Source organism: Microtus oregoni, unplaced genomic scaffold (genome assembly GCF_018167655.1).
Source record: "Microtus oregoni isolate MIOR12 unplaced genomic scaffold, Mior012 000007F_ref0000211, whole genome shotgun sequence".
NCBI lineage: Eukaryota > Metazoa > Chordata > Mammalia > Rodentia > Cricetidae > Microtus > Microtus oregoni.
This window is the reverse complement of record NW_024543066.1, coordinates 41,466,094-41,480,581: the sequence shown is the minus strand read 5'-3', so window position 1 is coordinate 41,480,581 and position 14,488 is coordinate 41,466,094. Positions and strand designations below refer to the sequence as shown.

At 38.7% G+C, this 14,488-nt stretch overlaps 1 protein-coding gene across 2 annotated transcripts in view; it reads right to left on the bottom strand.

Annotated features, from left to right (window-relative positions):
- Supt3h (SPT3 homolog, SAGA and STAGA complex component) overlaps positions 1-14,488 on the bottom strand; it is a 348,399-nt gene that overhangs the window by 121,424 nt on the left and 212,487 nt on the right. For both annotated transcript variants that reach the window (XM_041656171.1, XM_041656172.1), the window contains one exon: positions 1,895-1,981. In XM_041656171.1, coding sequence (XP_041512105.1) covers positions 1,895-1,981 — 87 coding nt within the window. The remainder of the gene's footprint in view (positions 1-1,894; positions 1,982-14,488) is intronic.

Sequence of the window (14,488 nt, the reverse complement as noted above, 5' to 3'; positions counted from 1 at the left end):
GATAGTAGCACTTAGCTTTAAGAAACTAATAATGCTCTCAATGTATTCTGTACGGACCCTAGAAGGTATAACCCCTGGTTCACCATCTCCAGGCTTCAGATTTCTAACAGTGGAAACACTGTACAAAGCTCTTTACATGAACATCACTCAACATTTTTAGTCTCCCTGAATCAGAAACAAATCTAGCGTCTCCTTTTATGGAGGGACCCTGAAGCGAACTACAGACTGATGACTGAAGCTCAGCAGGGCTGCAGGAGAGGACAGCCTCAGAGTCAGTTCTGTCATGTGACCCCACCTCACAGGCCTGCTGCCCAGGCATCATGAGAGACCAGGGGAGACCTCACCCCAGAATCTCTAAGGCACTGCAGGTGGTATAACACTGGGCTACAGACTCCAGCTACTAAGGGACAGCCAGACTACACCCTACAGGCACCTGTTTTCATTTGTTTCCTTTCCTCTCCCTTTCACTGCACCCATTGTTCTAGTTCTATCCTGCTTAGTAGTTTTCCTCTATAAGCTAGCTTGTATTCATTTGGGAATACTTCAGAATGCAAATAAAATAATTTGGGAAAGATGAGGAAACAAACAACAATTCTGGTATAAATATGTTGTTGGTTGTTCACAACATTCTGGTAAGAGTCCTGGACACCAGAAAGGCACCATCAAGTGGCATATATTTCGGAAGTTTCTATAGGCTATAAATGGCCATCTTCATAACAAGGGAAGGAATGACAGTGCGGACTGTGAGCGCTTCTCTCTTTACTTTTGTCAGTGGAAAGGAAATGCAGGCACGACATGCTAGGGAGAGCTACGCAGTGGTGTTATTTCCTGGCTGCTCCCACAGGAACCATTCCTAAGGGGCTTATTGTTGCCAGCAGCCTTCAGGACTCCCTGGATACAACCCCATGTTGGGTGCTGATGGCTGCTTCTTCTTAAGGACTCTCCAAGTACAGAACAAACTGGCAATTCCTACTAAGTCTCTTCATGTCTCCCTAAAGTGCCTTTTCCCAGCCATGCCCAAAGCCACCATAGTATCTATGCAAAGGTCAGGTTCCTGGCCATTGGTCTATATTCTATAAGGCCTGAGGAGCCTCACCTCTGTCATCATAATCCTTCACTGCACTATCCCTCCCTCCCCTTCTAACTATCCAACCCATGAAATTCTCCAAGTCTTAAATGTTTCAAGCATATCACATAGATTGCCTTAAGCAGACAGACTCCAAGCTTTTTGATATTGAATACACTTCTTTTTCTTCTTTACATATTCTTCATATTAATAAACAGTTGGCTGATTACAACAGGTAAAGCAGCACAGAATTTATTAACTAGCTACTTAAAGAAAATTATGACATAAATAAACATATAAATATCAGCTTTAATGTCTTAATATCCAGAGTTCAGGTTTTATTTAAAAATCAAAATGATAATAGTTTTTAAGCTACTTGCATTAATTTGCTTATTTTTATAAGTCGGTGCAGAGAATAAACTTTGTATTTCAAATTAAAATCAATTCTGTTAAAGTCTGAATTCTATTAGTATTAAGGTGAAAACTGAGAAGAAAAGGAAATGTGATACTCAGAGAGACCCTGTGTATAAGAACAGAGATTAGCTGGTACCTAGGGGACATGAGACAGCAGTCAAAATATCTGAACAAGTACAAGGAGTAGTAAGATTAACTGCAGTGCAGTATTGGCATCAAAGATCTGTTCATGTAAAAAGCAAACAACTTTTGTAGTAAATGCGTTCTGTAGTGCACATCGTGAAAGCTAAACATTGCTTCAGTGGTTACAATTCTCACTTGAAAGCTGTAACGAGGGCCCATCACTTCCTTATGTAAGTTCAATTAAGATCAGGCCTCATGTTTAATACAATGGAATTAATTATTTTATAGTACCTTATCTTTTCTCATCAAGAACAGAAGATCTTCAGCAGAGATCACCCTTGCTCCCCTCAGTTGAGAGACTTCTGCAGCTTGCTGTAACTACAACAAAGAAAATGCAGAAATTGTCTTAGAAATATAAATTACACATGGTACAATCACAATGTCTCAAGAGAGATAAATCCACTACAATAAAGGTCCCGGGGAATAATTCAGCAATCATGTTATTGCTTTTTAAAGCAAAACTCCCTATGCTTTAAGATATCCAAAAATGCAATTAAATTAGCTTATGAGACCACCTGTAATAGATACAATAAACAGAAATCCGTCATCTCTTTCATACAAAAGAAAAATCATATGCAGCTTCCAGAAATACATTAATACACATGAAAATAATTTTATGAAATTTCATCCTTCCTACCCATGTGTGCAATGGTTTCGCTTAGTATCACTAGCTGAATAAGTATATTATTAATCTGTGCTCCCATGCTGGTGTGATGTGAAATAGCCCCATTCAGGATTTTAAAGATCAACAAAAACAGAAGCTGTTTCTAATATCCAAAGGAAAAAAAAATACTTTTCGCTTTGGCAAGTCTTCAGTGGCTAAAGGATTCAGTCCATAAATCATAATACTGGACGGCATTAATTTCTTTCCACACTAATTACACGCACACAAAAGTGAACTGTATCTGGGATGCACAAAGCAAAACACACCGCCTGAAAAGCTAGATCCCCTGAAATGTCCATCTGGGCCTTCAGAGTTGCAAAGCTGAGAGTTTTCAGGAATTCAGAAGCCCTAGAAACATAATCTTACTTGAAAATGACCTGGAAAATAAAAGAATGTGAAAAATGATAGTTCTAGTTTTTGGCAAAGGCAAACTCAGTTTCTTATTTTGATTAGTTGGAAGGAACATAAAATAGGTCCATCTGAAAAAAATCAAGATGCTGGAGCACATGTGAGAAAAATGTGCCTGTAAATTCTTCCAAATTTGATCAAACCATGCTGATTGCACAAAACCAACTCCCCCATCTTAAGTATTATAAACATATTTACATATGAAAGCTGCTCTCCCACCCCCACCACATACCTTCCTTTAAATGGAGTAAAAAAACAACACACACCCCTGAGAACACACTGCCACTGTCGCCATCTGAAATTAAATGGTCATCTGTGCGGTAGGACCTCTACTTGAATGTTTAAGCCATTCTGCTCACTAAATAAGCTTCCAGCCATTTCAGAATGAGCAGCAGACTAGAGAACGGCTCTCAACTCTTCCTGTGTCGGCTTTCCCACTGGATTTCCTGAATACTGGTACTTGGGATATAAACAGAATCCTATCTAAATATAGAATTTAAATTTAACTGTGAGCCATTTAAGAAGAAACCTAAGGAGGGGGTTGAAAAGATGATATATCTCTCCTGAAAGAAACTTAACAGTTTTTTACCATGAACACGCTTTCCCCCTTGAAAACTGTTAGAATGTCAAGGAAATGTTTATATATCCATTTTTCAAATAAAAATATTTCCATCACAGTCTTAGATGCATTCAGGCAGTGTGGCAACTATGAGATACATATCCATTTCTCTGGACACATACAGAGAGAACTAGGGAACAGCACATAAATATATTCTTATTTTCACAGATGAAGAAATGGTGCCTACATGAAAAACTATAGACATCAGAAATGATATTCATGCCAACAAAGGAACAGGTGAAATATGTGTCTCTAATAGGTTCCCCTAGTAAATCAAGGGTTATCCATACACAATGATCTCTATAATACTCTCTAAAATGTCAGATTGCAAATGCAATAACCAGAAATGTAATAAAGACTGAACATCTTGTACCATTTTTTTTTCAGAACCAATTGATACATATACAGTTTTTTCTTTCCTTGTAAAGACAGGGTCTCATTATGTAATCTGGATGGCCTACTCTAGGCTGGCCCTGAACTCAGAGGTCACTTTGCTTCTGCCTAGTGAGTGCTGGGATTAAAGACTTAGGCCACTACCACACCTAGCTCACTATGGGCTTTTCTAACTTCCCGCATCTAAAGGAACATTTTCTACCACTCACACTATGAGCATTCCCACTGCCTCTGGCCCTACAGTTTGGACCTGCTTAGGACTGATATGTTCTGGGCTCCAGAATTACCTCTCCTAAATGCTCACCTCTTCTCCAGTAAGGAAGAAGAAGAATTTAGTGTCTAATTAAAATCATATAAACATATATATCACAAATTGGCTTATTTTCCTAAAATTTCTATGTCTACCAACATGAGTGAAATCCAATCTTCATTAAGTGGTATGAAGTACAAGTTGGCACCTTGGCACTGCAGATGCATGGGTGCACAGCTCATGGTCACTGTATCCACATGAACACAAGAGGGCTGACATCAGGATGTCCCTAATGTTTCAGTGTGAAAGAAAGTTGATTGTGTACTCATTCTAAAATTTTTTAAATGTATTTTTATTTTAAAAATTTGCATATGAGGGATCAGATATCATTATGCATTTTTAAACAAAGTGTTTCAGTGTTTCTCTTCCCCATCTCTTTGCTGCCTCTAAGTTCCCTTTATAACTTTTCCATACCCAAGTCTCTTTTCCTTTTTCACGTTCCTACCCTCATCCTTCCTCATCACCTATTTTTTTTTTTTCTTACCAACTCTTGGCCTCTTTTCTAGTATAGAAGCCAGGTGACCCAAACTCAGAAGACAAAAGCTGCATGTTCTCTCTGATACACAGTTCCTGGCCAGCATTGTGTACATGTATATATGAATAAATGGGTGTTAATAAGGATAAAATGCAATGTTTTCCATTTATTTATTTATTTGTTTATTTATTTGTGTGTGTGTGTGTGTGTGTGTGTGTGTGTGTGAATATGGGCACACAGGATACGTGTATGTGTGTGTGAGAATGTGGGCACACAGGATGTGTGTGTGTGTGTGTGTGTGTGTATGTGAGAATGTGGGCACACATGCAGAAGTTAGAGGACAATCTGAAGGAGTTCGTTATCTCCTTCCACCGCATGTGTTCCAGAGATTAAATTCAGGGTGTCAGTCTTGGGGACAAGGCCCTTCCCATGCTAAGCCATTAAACTGGCCCATGATCCTCTACTATTACTAAATTATTTGCATTCTCAATTTGCAAAAATAAATGGAAATTAAATTTTTCCCGCAATAATTAAACTACTATGAAATGATACTACATTTTCTAGTTTTTACAACAAATATTCATTTATACAAAATAGGCTAGAAATTGTGGCATAGACCAATACTTTAAGCCTAGTGGTTAGTTTAATAATCAACTGACTTTTTTTAACTTGGCAAAATGGTACTTGGGAACTTAGTAAACTATTTTTCAGAAAGACAATATAATTCCACCATAAGTGTAGTTCAATCAAGGTGTTTCAATTTCTTCAGATCAGGACTTTTGCTCAGAAAAGGGGTGGTTGTACTCGTTACAACTATTGGAAAGATAAAAAAAATTCACCTAACTTAAAACTAAATGTTTATATTTTAAGTAGTTCAGAATACTTTATTAGGAGGTTGATCCTATTAAAGGGTACAATGGACCACACATGCTATCTCAAGTGTATTTTTTGTTTGCAAAAAATGTAGGCAAAGCTGGTTTTAAACTTGATCCTCCTGCCTCAGTTTCCTGGGTTTGGGGATTGTTGGTATATGCCACATCAAGTTTAATCTTCCGTTCTATAAACAAACATTTCAACTCTCGCTATTGCCAACGACACTAATGTGGGATTTCTCCCACTTGTTAACATTTTCATCAAAGCTTGATCTTTTATTGGTCTGCCCAGGGCTGGGACTATGCATTCTACTCCACAGTGTTCACCCCAATTCAGGCTGTGGGGGATTTTTATTGACCGGCTTCTACATTTCAGTGTCTCCAAATGATCATACGCCATGGATTTATTAGCTACAACCATCTTCCCAGTAGTATAGTTATTATATACTGAAATTGTGTCAAGTATAAATATTAAATTCTAGTTAAAATTTTTTTCTAGAAAGTATATGACAGAAAAAGTCAAATGCAGTCAAAGCATTTCTACTTGCAACCACTTCCAACTCTTGCTCTCATTAGAAATAAACTGAATCTCCTGAAATAAATTTACAAGGCTTTACTTTCAGTTTAGCTATCATAACCTGACTTACTATGAGGCTGACGATTTGGTGATCTCAGAGTCTCTGAATTTAACATCTATCTTCCTCTCCATCAGATTTTGTCTTTCTGTTGAACATAAAGCTGGTACTTGCTCATTGACTACATGAACATTGTCAATGGCTTAGCAAGATGATCAAGTTTATCTTCAGAATTTATTTTCTTGGCTGTCCTTGAAGATAATAATTACCTTGTCTCCCTTTCTTTTCCTGGCTTACTATTCTGTGAACCTGCTAGCACTGCATGCAAGACCTGGGCACCATGTACCCATTGGCACTGCTGGCACCCCATGCAAGACCTGGAAGGCTGTCACTGCTGGGCACTGCTAGGACCCAATGCAAGACCTGGGAGGCCCACACCCCTGGGTACCATTAGGATCTCGTGTAAGATCTGGGAGACACGCACCCCTCAGCACTTGCTCTCCTTTCTGTGGTGCTTGCCTGCTGCTGCCTCAGAGCCTCTAGACTTCTCTCCACCTAAGCATGGAGCTCTATTTTCACTGTGCTCTTTATAACTTCACTCTCTTATTTGGAAAAGACACATTCCATGAAAGATTCCTTTTTACTTTCTGAGCACAGACATAATGGCTGCCTTAAAATCCTTGTCTACTAAGTTCAGCGTCTATAGCATTTAAGAGACCATCTTTATTGACTTTTCCCCTTGAATATGAGTTATGCTTTGCTGGCATTTCATATTTTTCAGTAATCTGTGATTTTGGCAGATATTGAGACTGACAGGCTCTCAGGACTCTGATTGTATGCTCCTTAAAATAGTGACCCTTTCATAAGCAGACAGTTAATCCAAATAAACACAAATCATAATGCCCATCTCTCTTGCTTAGTTAGAGTTGGAAAATACCTGGGAAGGTTTAGAAGAAAGGGTCCTTAGGAAATAAATATTTAAAGATGTGAATGTCTGAAAATGCTTTTATCTAGGGCTAGAAAGATGGTTCCGTGACTAAGAGCACTTGCTGGCAAACGTGACAATGTGAGTTTGATCCCAGGCCCTTCACACGTTGTTCTAAGACCTCCACATGAACGCAACTCCTGTCCTCTGGAAGAGCAGTGCTCTCAACCGCTGAGGCCTCTCTCCAGTCCCAGAGAGAGGTTTGTACATACACATGTGTTAATTCAGAAGCGGGCTCCCCATTTAATTGTTCTACTCTTCATGTATTCTATGAATTACATCACTTAGTCCTTATGACAAATAAATGAGAAGTCTGACAGAAAAAAAAGTATGACTTTAAGTAATTAAAATGTGACATTCGACCAGATGTGTCTTCAAGATTATTTGTTACAGCAGTGGAAACTGTTAGTAATAGGTACACCTTCTTTGCATAGAAAAGGCTATACCCATAAAAATATGCACATGACCTGACTTACAGTGTTCGATTATGATTATACAACTTTACACTGGTGTGAAATGACTACACACCTTGCAGAAATTGAACTTAGTATGTAGCTTGCTGGGCAACAATAGCTTGATCTTAGGGGACTAGCCAATACTATAACTCGGCCTATATCTTGGCTTGTGTTGTGAAGCTACTATGCTCAGTAAACTATGTGACAAGTATTTTCAACTATTGATAGTTTTATAGGAGCTACGTCTATTTTTATTTTTTGGTTTTTCGAGACAGGGTTTCTCTGCGGCTTTGGAGCCTGTCCTGGAACTAGCTCTGTAGACCAGGCTGGTCTCCAACTCACAGAGATCTGCCTGCCTCTGCCTCCCGAGTGCTGGGATTAAAGGAGTGCGCCACCAACGCCCGGCATGAGCTACGTCTATTATAAGTAGAAAGAACATCTGGCGAAAGAAAAAAATAGTATCTCAGAACCTCCAATTTAGTGATACCCATAGACACAGCCTAAGCACTGAGAATAAAGTATGTGAAAAAAATCATATTCGCCGCAAGACAAAGTTATCCTTCAGATTACTGCAAACAGAATATTGAATAATTTCACATCATAGGATCTCCCTTTCTTCATTGATAACTGGTTTTAGGCCTTTGAAACATTTAAAAAAGAGATCTAAGTTGAAGGATGTGTCTAAATTTTTAGAGTTTTATTCTTCTTTTCAAAATAGAGAAATAGTAAGTCAAACATAGTTAAGTCAAATGTTTAACAATATGATGAAGCTATAATTGTAAGTACCATGGAACCAGAGGAATTTATATGTAAGTATATGTGTATAAACAGACATATACATTAAAGTAAGGACTAGACAAGCCACAATGCATGTGGGTCCACGAAGATCTGAAAATTTACAATCAGCAATGACTATGTTTCTATCACGTGAAGACAGCAGCCTTGACATAGCTAATTTGTTGGCTGCTCATGTTCAAAAGTGAAAGTAGGTGGGCACACAGTACCATCAGAGTTTTCTTATCTCGTAAATGAGGGATTTATAAGAAACTTCAAGTCTAAACTATTCTAGAACTTTTTCGAGTGTTATAAGTAACAAAGTCCATTTTGGTTTGATAATATATGACGGTATGCTGAGCACTAAAACTCGAATGCTCCATTACCAAGCTGGATTTCAGTTCAAATACTGTGACACTTAGTGTCACCTGTCAACCTGACACATGTACAATCACTTGGGAAGGGGGCCTCGGTGAGGAACTGTCTAGGTCAGGCTGACCTGTGGGCACATAAGTAAGGGGGTTTCTTTTTGGGTTAATTGTGGTGGGAAGGTCCACCACGGGCTGAGCCTGGACTGAGTCCAGCAGAGGGGAAATAGAGCACTGGCATACGGCACTGACTCAGTGCTCTCTGCTTTACGACTTCCCACAGTGATAGATGTGACCTCTAAGAGCCCCAAACCTTTTCTCCCTGAACTTGCTTTTCCCAGGCAAAAACAGGACAGCAAATGAAACGAAGACAAATGCTATACTAACTTATTATTGTTAATTAGAAAAAGATTTATTTATCTGGTTTTATGTAAATGAGTGTTTTGCCTGTGTGTATCTAAGTGCATCAAATGTGTGTTTTGTGCCCATGGAGCCCAGAAAAGGATGCTGAATCCAGACATTTGGGAGTTGCTGTGTGTGTGCTGGGGACCAAACCTGGGTATTCTGTAAGGAGCAAGTGCTCTTAATTGCAGGGACATCGCTGCAGCTTCTGTTATTACTTTTAATAACAGTACTTTATTAAAATAATGCAAACTGCAAACATATAAATTAATATTACCCATGTATATATTGTTAAACTAAGTGGCTTTGTAAGTTATCAAGTAAAATTTACAGAAAACAAAAAAAAATTTAACTGTTGAAAAATAAAATTAAGTGGATTTTGCTGTTTAAAGTAACACATAATGAAGTCCAAGGAGATCAAGTCCACCCTGAACTTATACAACGTAATTTATGGCTGTCTTTGGGCTACGCAGTAAGTGTAAAGTGATGCACACTCAAACCCCGGTGACGCAGATTTGACTTCATTTCTTCACATTTCCAAACTCTTTGGTGGCCTACACTTCTGGGCACAGGTGCTCCAACTACAGTCTTTCCCATTCCTATTTTTAAAAGTCGTACAGACACAGAGTTGTAGCTATTTCTTCAAAGGACAAAAGTATAACTAAGGGCTGTATTTCATTTTCGGAGCACCTGCAGATTTTCACAAGATAGTCTGATTTAGTTCACTTGAGAAAGTTCAAGGCACATGGAGGTCTATGTGGAGTTTTGATCAGAATACAATACTGAGAGAGTTTACCAAATGGCAAAGTAAAGTGGCATTAAAGAATAATGCCCAGGAAGGAGGAAGGTAATCTCAGACACTGCATTGCTGTTCCTCTGGGTTTTGGCAAATTCTGCTTTATAATTTTGACTTCTTGTTGGGAAAATGTACAGAGAAAGTGCCAATTTTAGACTTTGGAAGAGCAGTTTTAGCTGCTGGGACTCAGCACCAGTTTCAGGAGGGGTAAGAGCCTGCACAGACATCACAGTTCCAATGTGGCTTACCATGCTGGTACAGCATGTCCTGAGGAACACCACAGAACACTGAGGTTATTGATTTTTACACACTATGCCTAACTCACTGGGGCATCTCCACGACCACAATGCACACATCCATCTCACAGGCATATGGCTAAGATGCTTCAAGAGCTATTGCATTGGGAAAAATTTTCAAAACCATCTTGACATTTATCCTGCTATAACAGTTTATAAATACCTGTGATTTGATGGTTAAGTGAGATAAAGCCATTCATACAGTAAGCTTCAAATAAATGTCATATGCTTATTTAGAAATTAGAAATGAGACAGCATAAGAAGTTTGTAACTTTTAGTATCCATGCTGGATTATAATGGAACATTTTCACTTACCATAGACAAGGAAAAAAAAAGACCTCATGTGGAAAAATGTAAAAATACTTGTACATTCATGTGAGAATTTTTATCATTTTACACATACACATAAACATATACACATGATACAGGCTTGAATCGCTGACAACTCTAGCTTACAATATATAAATTAGCTATAATTTAAATTTAAAGGGAAAATTATACTGGGTCATTTTGATAAAAAAGTAATTGTTGTAATAACTTTTCATGTAAATCACCTTCCATGAAATACAGTGCACAACTTAATGTGCATACAATTTTGTAGCTCTGCTTTTAAGTAGAAAAATTTTCTGATCCTAAGGTTTGGCAAGTGGGAACTACAGACTGAAGAATACCAAGGAACTTCAAAGAGTCTTTTGCTTTTATTTTTTAATCACTATATTTATAGGGTATAATTTACAGTTGGTTCTATAATTAAATATTTGCATCAATGAGTGAAGAAATTAAGAATCATAAAAATGAACTTGGTGAGATGCAGATGGCACTCAACTCTCACAGTGAAATCTACTCAGCCATGCAAGTGGGAATATCAACCAACCAAATTAAGTGTGTTAGTAGAAGAGGAAGCACAGGGTGAGGTCTTCTTTAGTAGTGAAGGTATACTATTTACCATGATACACAAATCAGCAGGTGAGAGTTAATTACTTTAGGACCCTACCCAATAGTTCCAGATAAATTTGAAAGCCAAAGACAGTTGTAAAATGGCAGCATGGCACTGCAGTTCCTACTGAATGAGAGATTGGTCTCTGCTTTCCACCTGCCCTTTGATTTCAGCTTTGGATGGACAGATGTGATTTGCATATGCTTCCTTTTCAGTTCCTCAGAAAAGGTAGCCCTTATGCAAATTTCATATCCAAAGACTGCTTGGATAGGAAAAGTGATATGTGTTGTATATAGTTCATCACATTACATGCAGTGTATGTAAAGCTATGAAAAGCCAGGTTTGGGATGCTGGCCCTGCCTCACCCCACCATTCAGACACTAAGAAGGACTCTATGGGTGGGGGTGAAAAAGGTTAGAGAACAGAATGCTCTGATCACTGTGAAGATCAAAGGCAAGAATACAGTGTGAGCAGAGTGCATGATATGGCTTAGTAATGGCCCCCTCTTAGTTGGGGTATGTGGAAGCAGCACTGTACACAAGAAAGGGGAAGAAAATACACTAATAATACGGAAGTTGAGAAAATGTTTATTTCTGGGTAATGAAAACCAAGATGGGGATGTTGTTCTAAGATTTATTTAAACAGGATATAATGCCAACAGTGTCCACACCGTCATACAGAAGATAGGGTTCCCTCTGCCCTCGAAGATAGAAGGGAGGGGTCCCGTCCTCTGAAAACTTCTCTACTTCAACCTTCATTCTCTGGAGATAGCAGGGTGCCTTGAAAGACTCCAGCCAGCTCAGCATTATCAGTCCACACTGGAAGGAGCTCTCTAAAGTAGAAGGCTTCCCTTCTAGGAGGAAACTCTCATTGCCTCATGGAACAGTGAAGCAAACCTCCATTTAGGCACCAAGAAAAAGGGACAACGAGGACTAATGGAGTGAGGCAGATGCAGAGGACATGCCCAGGAAAGCATGAAAGGGACCTTTAAATACTACTCTGGGTCCTCTGTGCATGGAGACTGTGTGACTTACCAGGACAAACTAAACACCCCATGACCTGTTTCACATCAGGGGTGTTAAAAATAAATGAATGAATTAAAAAAAATGTAGAGAAAAGAAAATGCCTAAAACTTTATAGTGAACCAACATAATTAGTTTATTTTTCTGGATTATCAAGGAAGTGAGCTGACAGCAAGGTGAATCTTCAAATACAGTATTATGGATGGGCTAAGATGAAATAGGTAAACATGCAGGTTAAAAGCCATGTTCTGTTAAATTGAGCATTTGTCTCTGGTTTGTTCATAAACTATAGAATTATTGAACACCTAGAACACAGGTCAGGCCGCTGTGAAGTGAAAATTATGTTAGGTAGAGGAAAAGCAAAGGAAGAAAGCATGAATCAATAAGAAAAGTAGGGGAAAATAGAAATCCAAATATACTCTCTAACCTTCACAAAGCTTAAGGCTGATCACTTTTTTGATGATGTACAATGCATAATGGCAGATACTATAACTATAATAAAAAGCATACTCTAAGATAGTTGAATGAGCTTGTGCTAGAAATCAATGTACTGAGAGCCAATGACCAGAACTTACACACTGTGTGGAGAGATGCATTAGGCTCACAGGGCTGCAAAGTTATTCAAGAGAGACAGGCCTTATTGAAGTGACTGATTTTAAAATTCTTCAAGATACTGTAGTAGACTATCTAAATTGTCCCTAGAAAACATCCCTGCTTATTCCAAGTAAATGCTGTGAGACCAGCTGATGCGTTTCTGCCCCAAGAGCAAACCAAACTGTGTTTCCTGGTCTTTAACCAGAATTTGAAGAAAACCTTAGTTTTCAAATTTTATCTGGCCAAATCCCAATTAAACTTTGTGTGTCTGGCACAACACTGTGGCTGTTGTCATAAAGGACATTATTTATTTATTTACTTGTGTGTTTATCCATCAGAGTTTTGAAGAAAAAGAGAGTACAGTAGAGATCACTGGCAAAGAACTGACCAGAGTAACTAAAAGTCTGCAAAAAAGGCCAAAGAAGCTGCTCTGGCCGCCTAGCCTTGCCCACCGTACACCTCACAGGTTGAAAAACAGCAGCAAACCTAGACTTAGGGGGATAAGGGGCAGAGAGAAGTCAGTCACCTGAGCTTGGAAGTTAGAGACAGTCACCTGATGGGATACAACCAACCTTGACCAGGCATTCATTCACTCTAAGATCTCCCTTGGAGACTCTTTGGGGTCAAAGTCAGTGAGAAGCAGAAGACAAGAGCGATCTACTGAGAGGAATTTTCTGGGGTGAAAGATGAAGAGGGGTGGGGGATGAAATGGACAGATCCAGAATCCATGCTCTTCAAGACCACCCATCCCCCATACCTAAAGTAGGATGCTTTTCATCCCCTTTAAAAATTATTTCTGTTCAGAGAATTTAAAAATAGAAATGGGTGGGAAGTGTCCGCTACCAAATAAACAATGTGGTCCAGTGATGAAACTGTAATTCCAGATTCCAAGAGTTAATTTAAGAAAGGGCAGCGCCAATAACAAGTAACAAGAATAAACCAGAACTTGCTGAGTACACTACAGGATGCCTGACATATTTGAGATATTTTCTTTCTCTCTCTCTTTCTCTGTATGTTTGTGTGCGCATGCATGTGAGTGTAGTGTTCACAAAATAACCTTTCAACCTTATGATTTGCCTTTTCTTTTTCACATACAGTATATATGTATGTGTGTTCATATGTGTGAGTATGGATGCATATGTGTACATGTGAAGGCCTACAGTTGACATCAAGAGTTAGGGAGATAACTGTACATGTAAAGTATTCTTTTGGTACAGCCCTAAGGACTTAAATTTGGATGGTCAGTACCCAGGCAAAAGCCAGACACATTGTTATCCCTGCAATCCCAGCATGGGAGGGGACAGAGTTATGGGGACAGGAATCTTGAGACTTCTTGTCAGCCAAAATGGCAAGCTCTAGATTTAGTGAGAAGTTCTGGCTCAGTAAATAAGGCAGAGAGCTAGTGACAGAGAAAGACATTCAACATTTACCTCTGTTCACATGTGAATGCATGGCTGCATTGCAAACAGACAAACACACGAACATGCACATGCATACATGCACATGAACACATACACATGTGCATACACACACATGCATACACACAAGCATGCACATAGTTATTCATGGCATAAAACACAAAATTTCTTTGATGAAGACCAAAAGACCAAGTTGGAAATATATTAAATTACAGTTCCCTTGTGTGTATACTTTTCATGGAACTGATCTTTAAATAATCAAATAGCTACTAAAATCCCCTATTTCCAAAGTATCATTTCACCTATGCCAGATTTACCTCTTAGATATTTCTAGAGAATACCATGCTTCCATTTTTTAAAGTGTAATTTTTAACTTAATGTTCCTTGCCTAGGCCACTGACATGAAAGGGCTGTTTCACGTCTCTCTGGTGTTGAGAAAAAGGTCCCATTTAAACCCTGAGA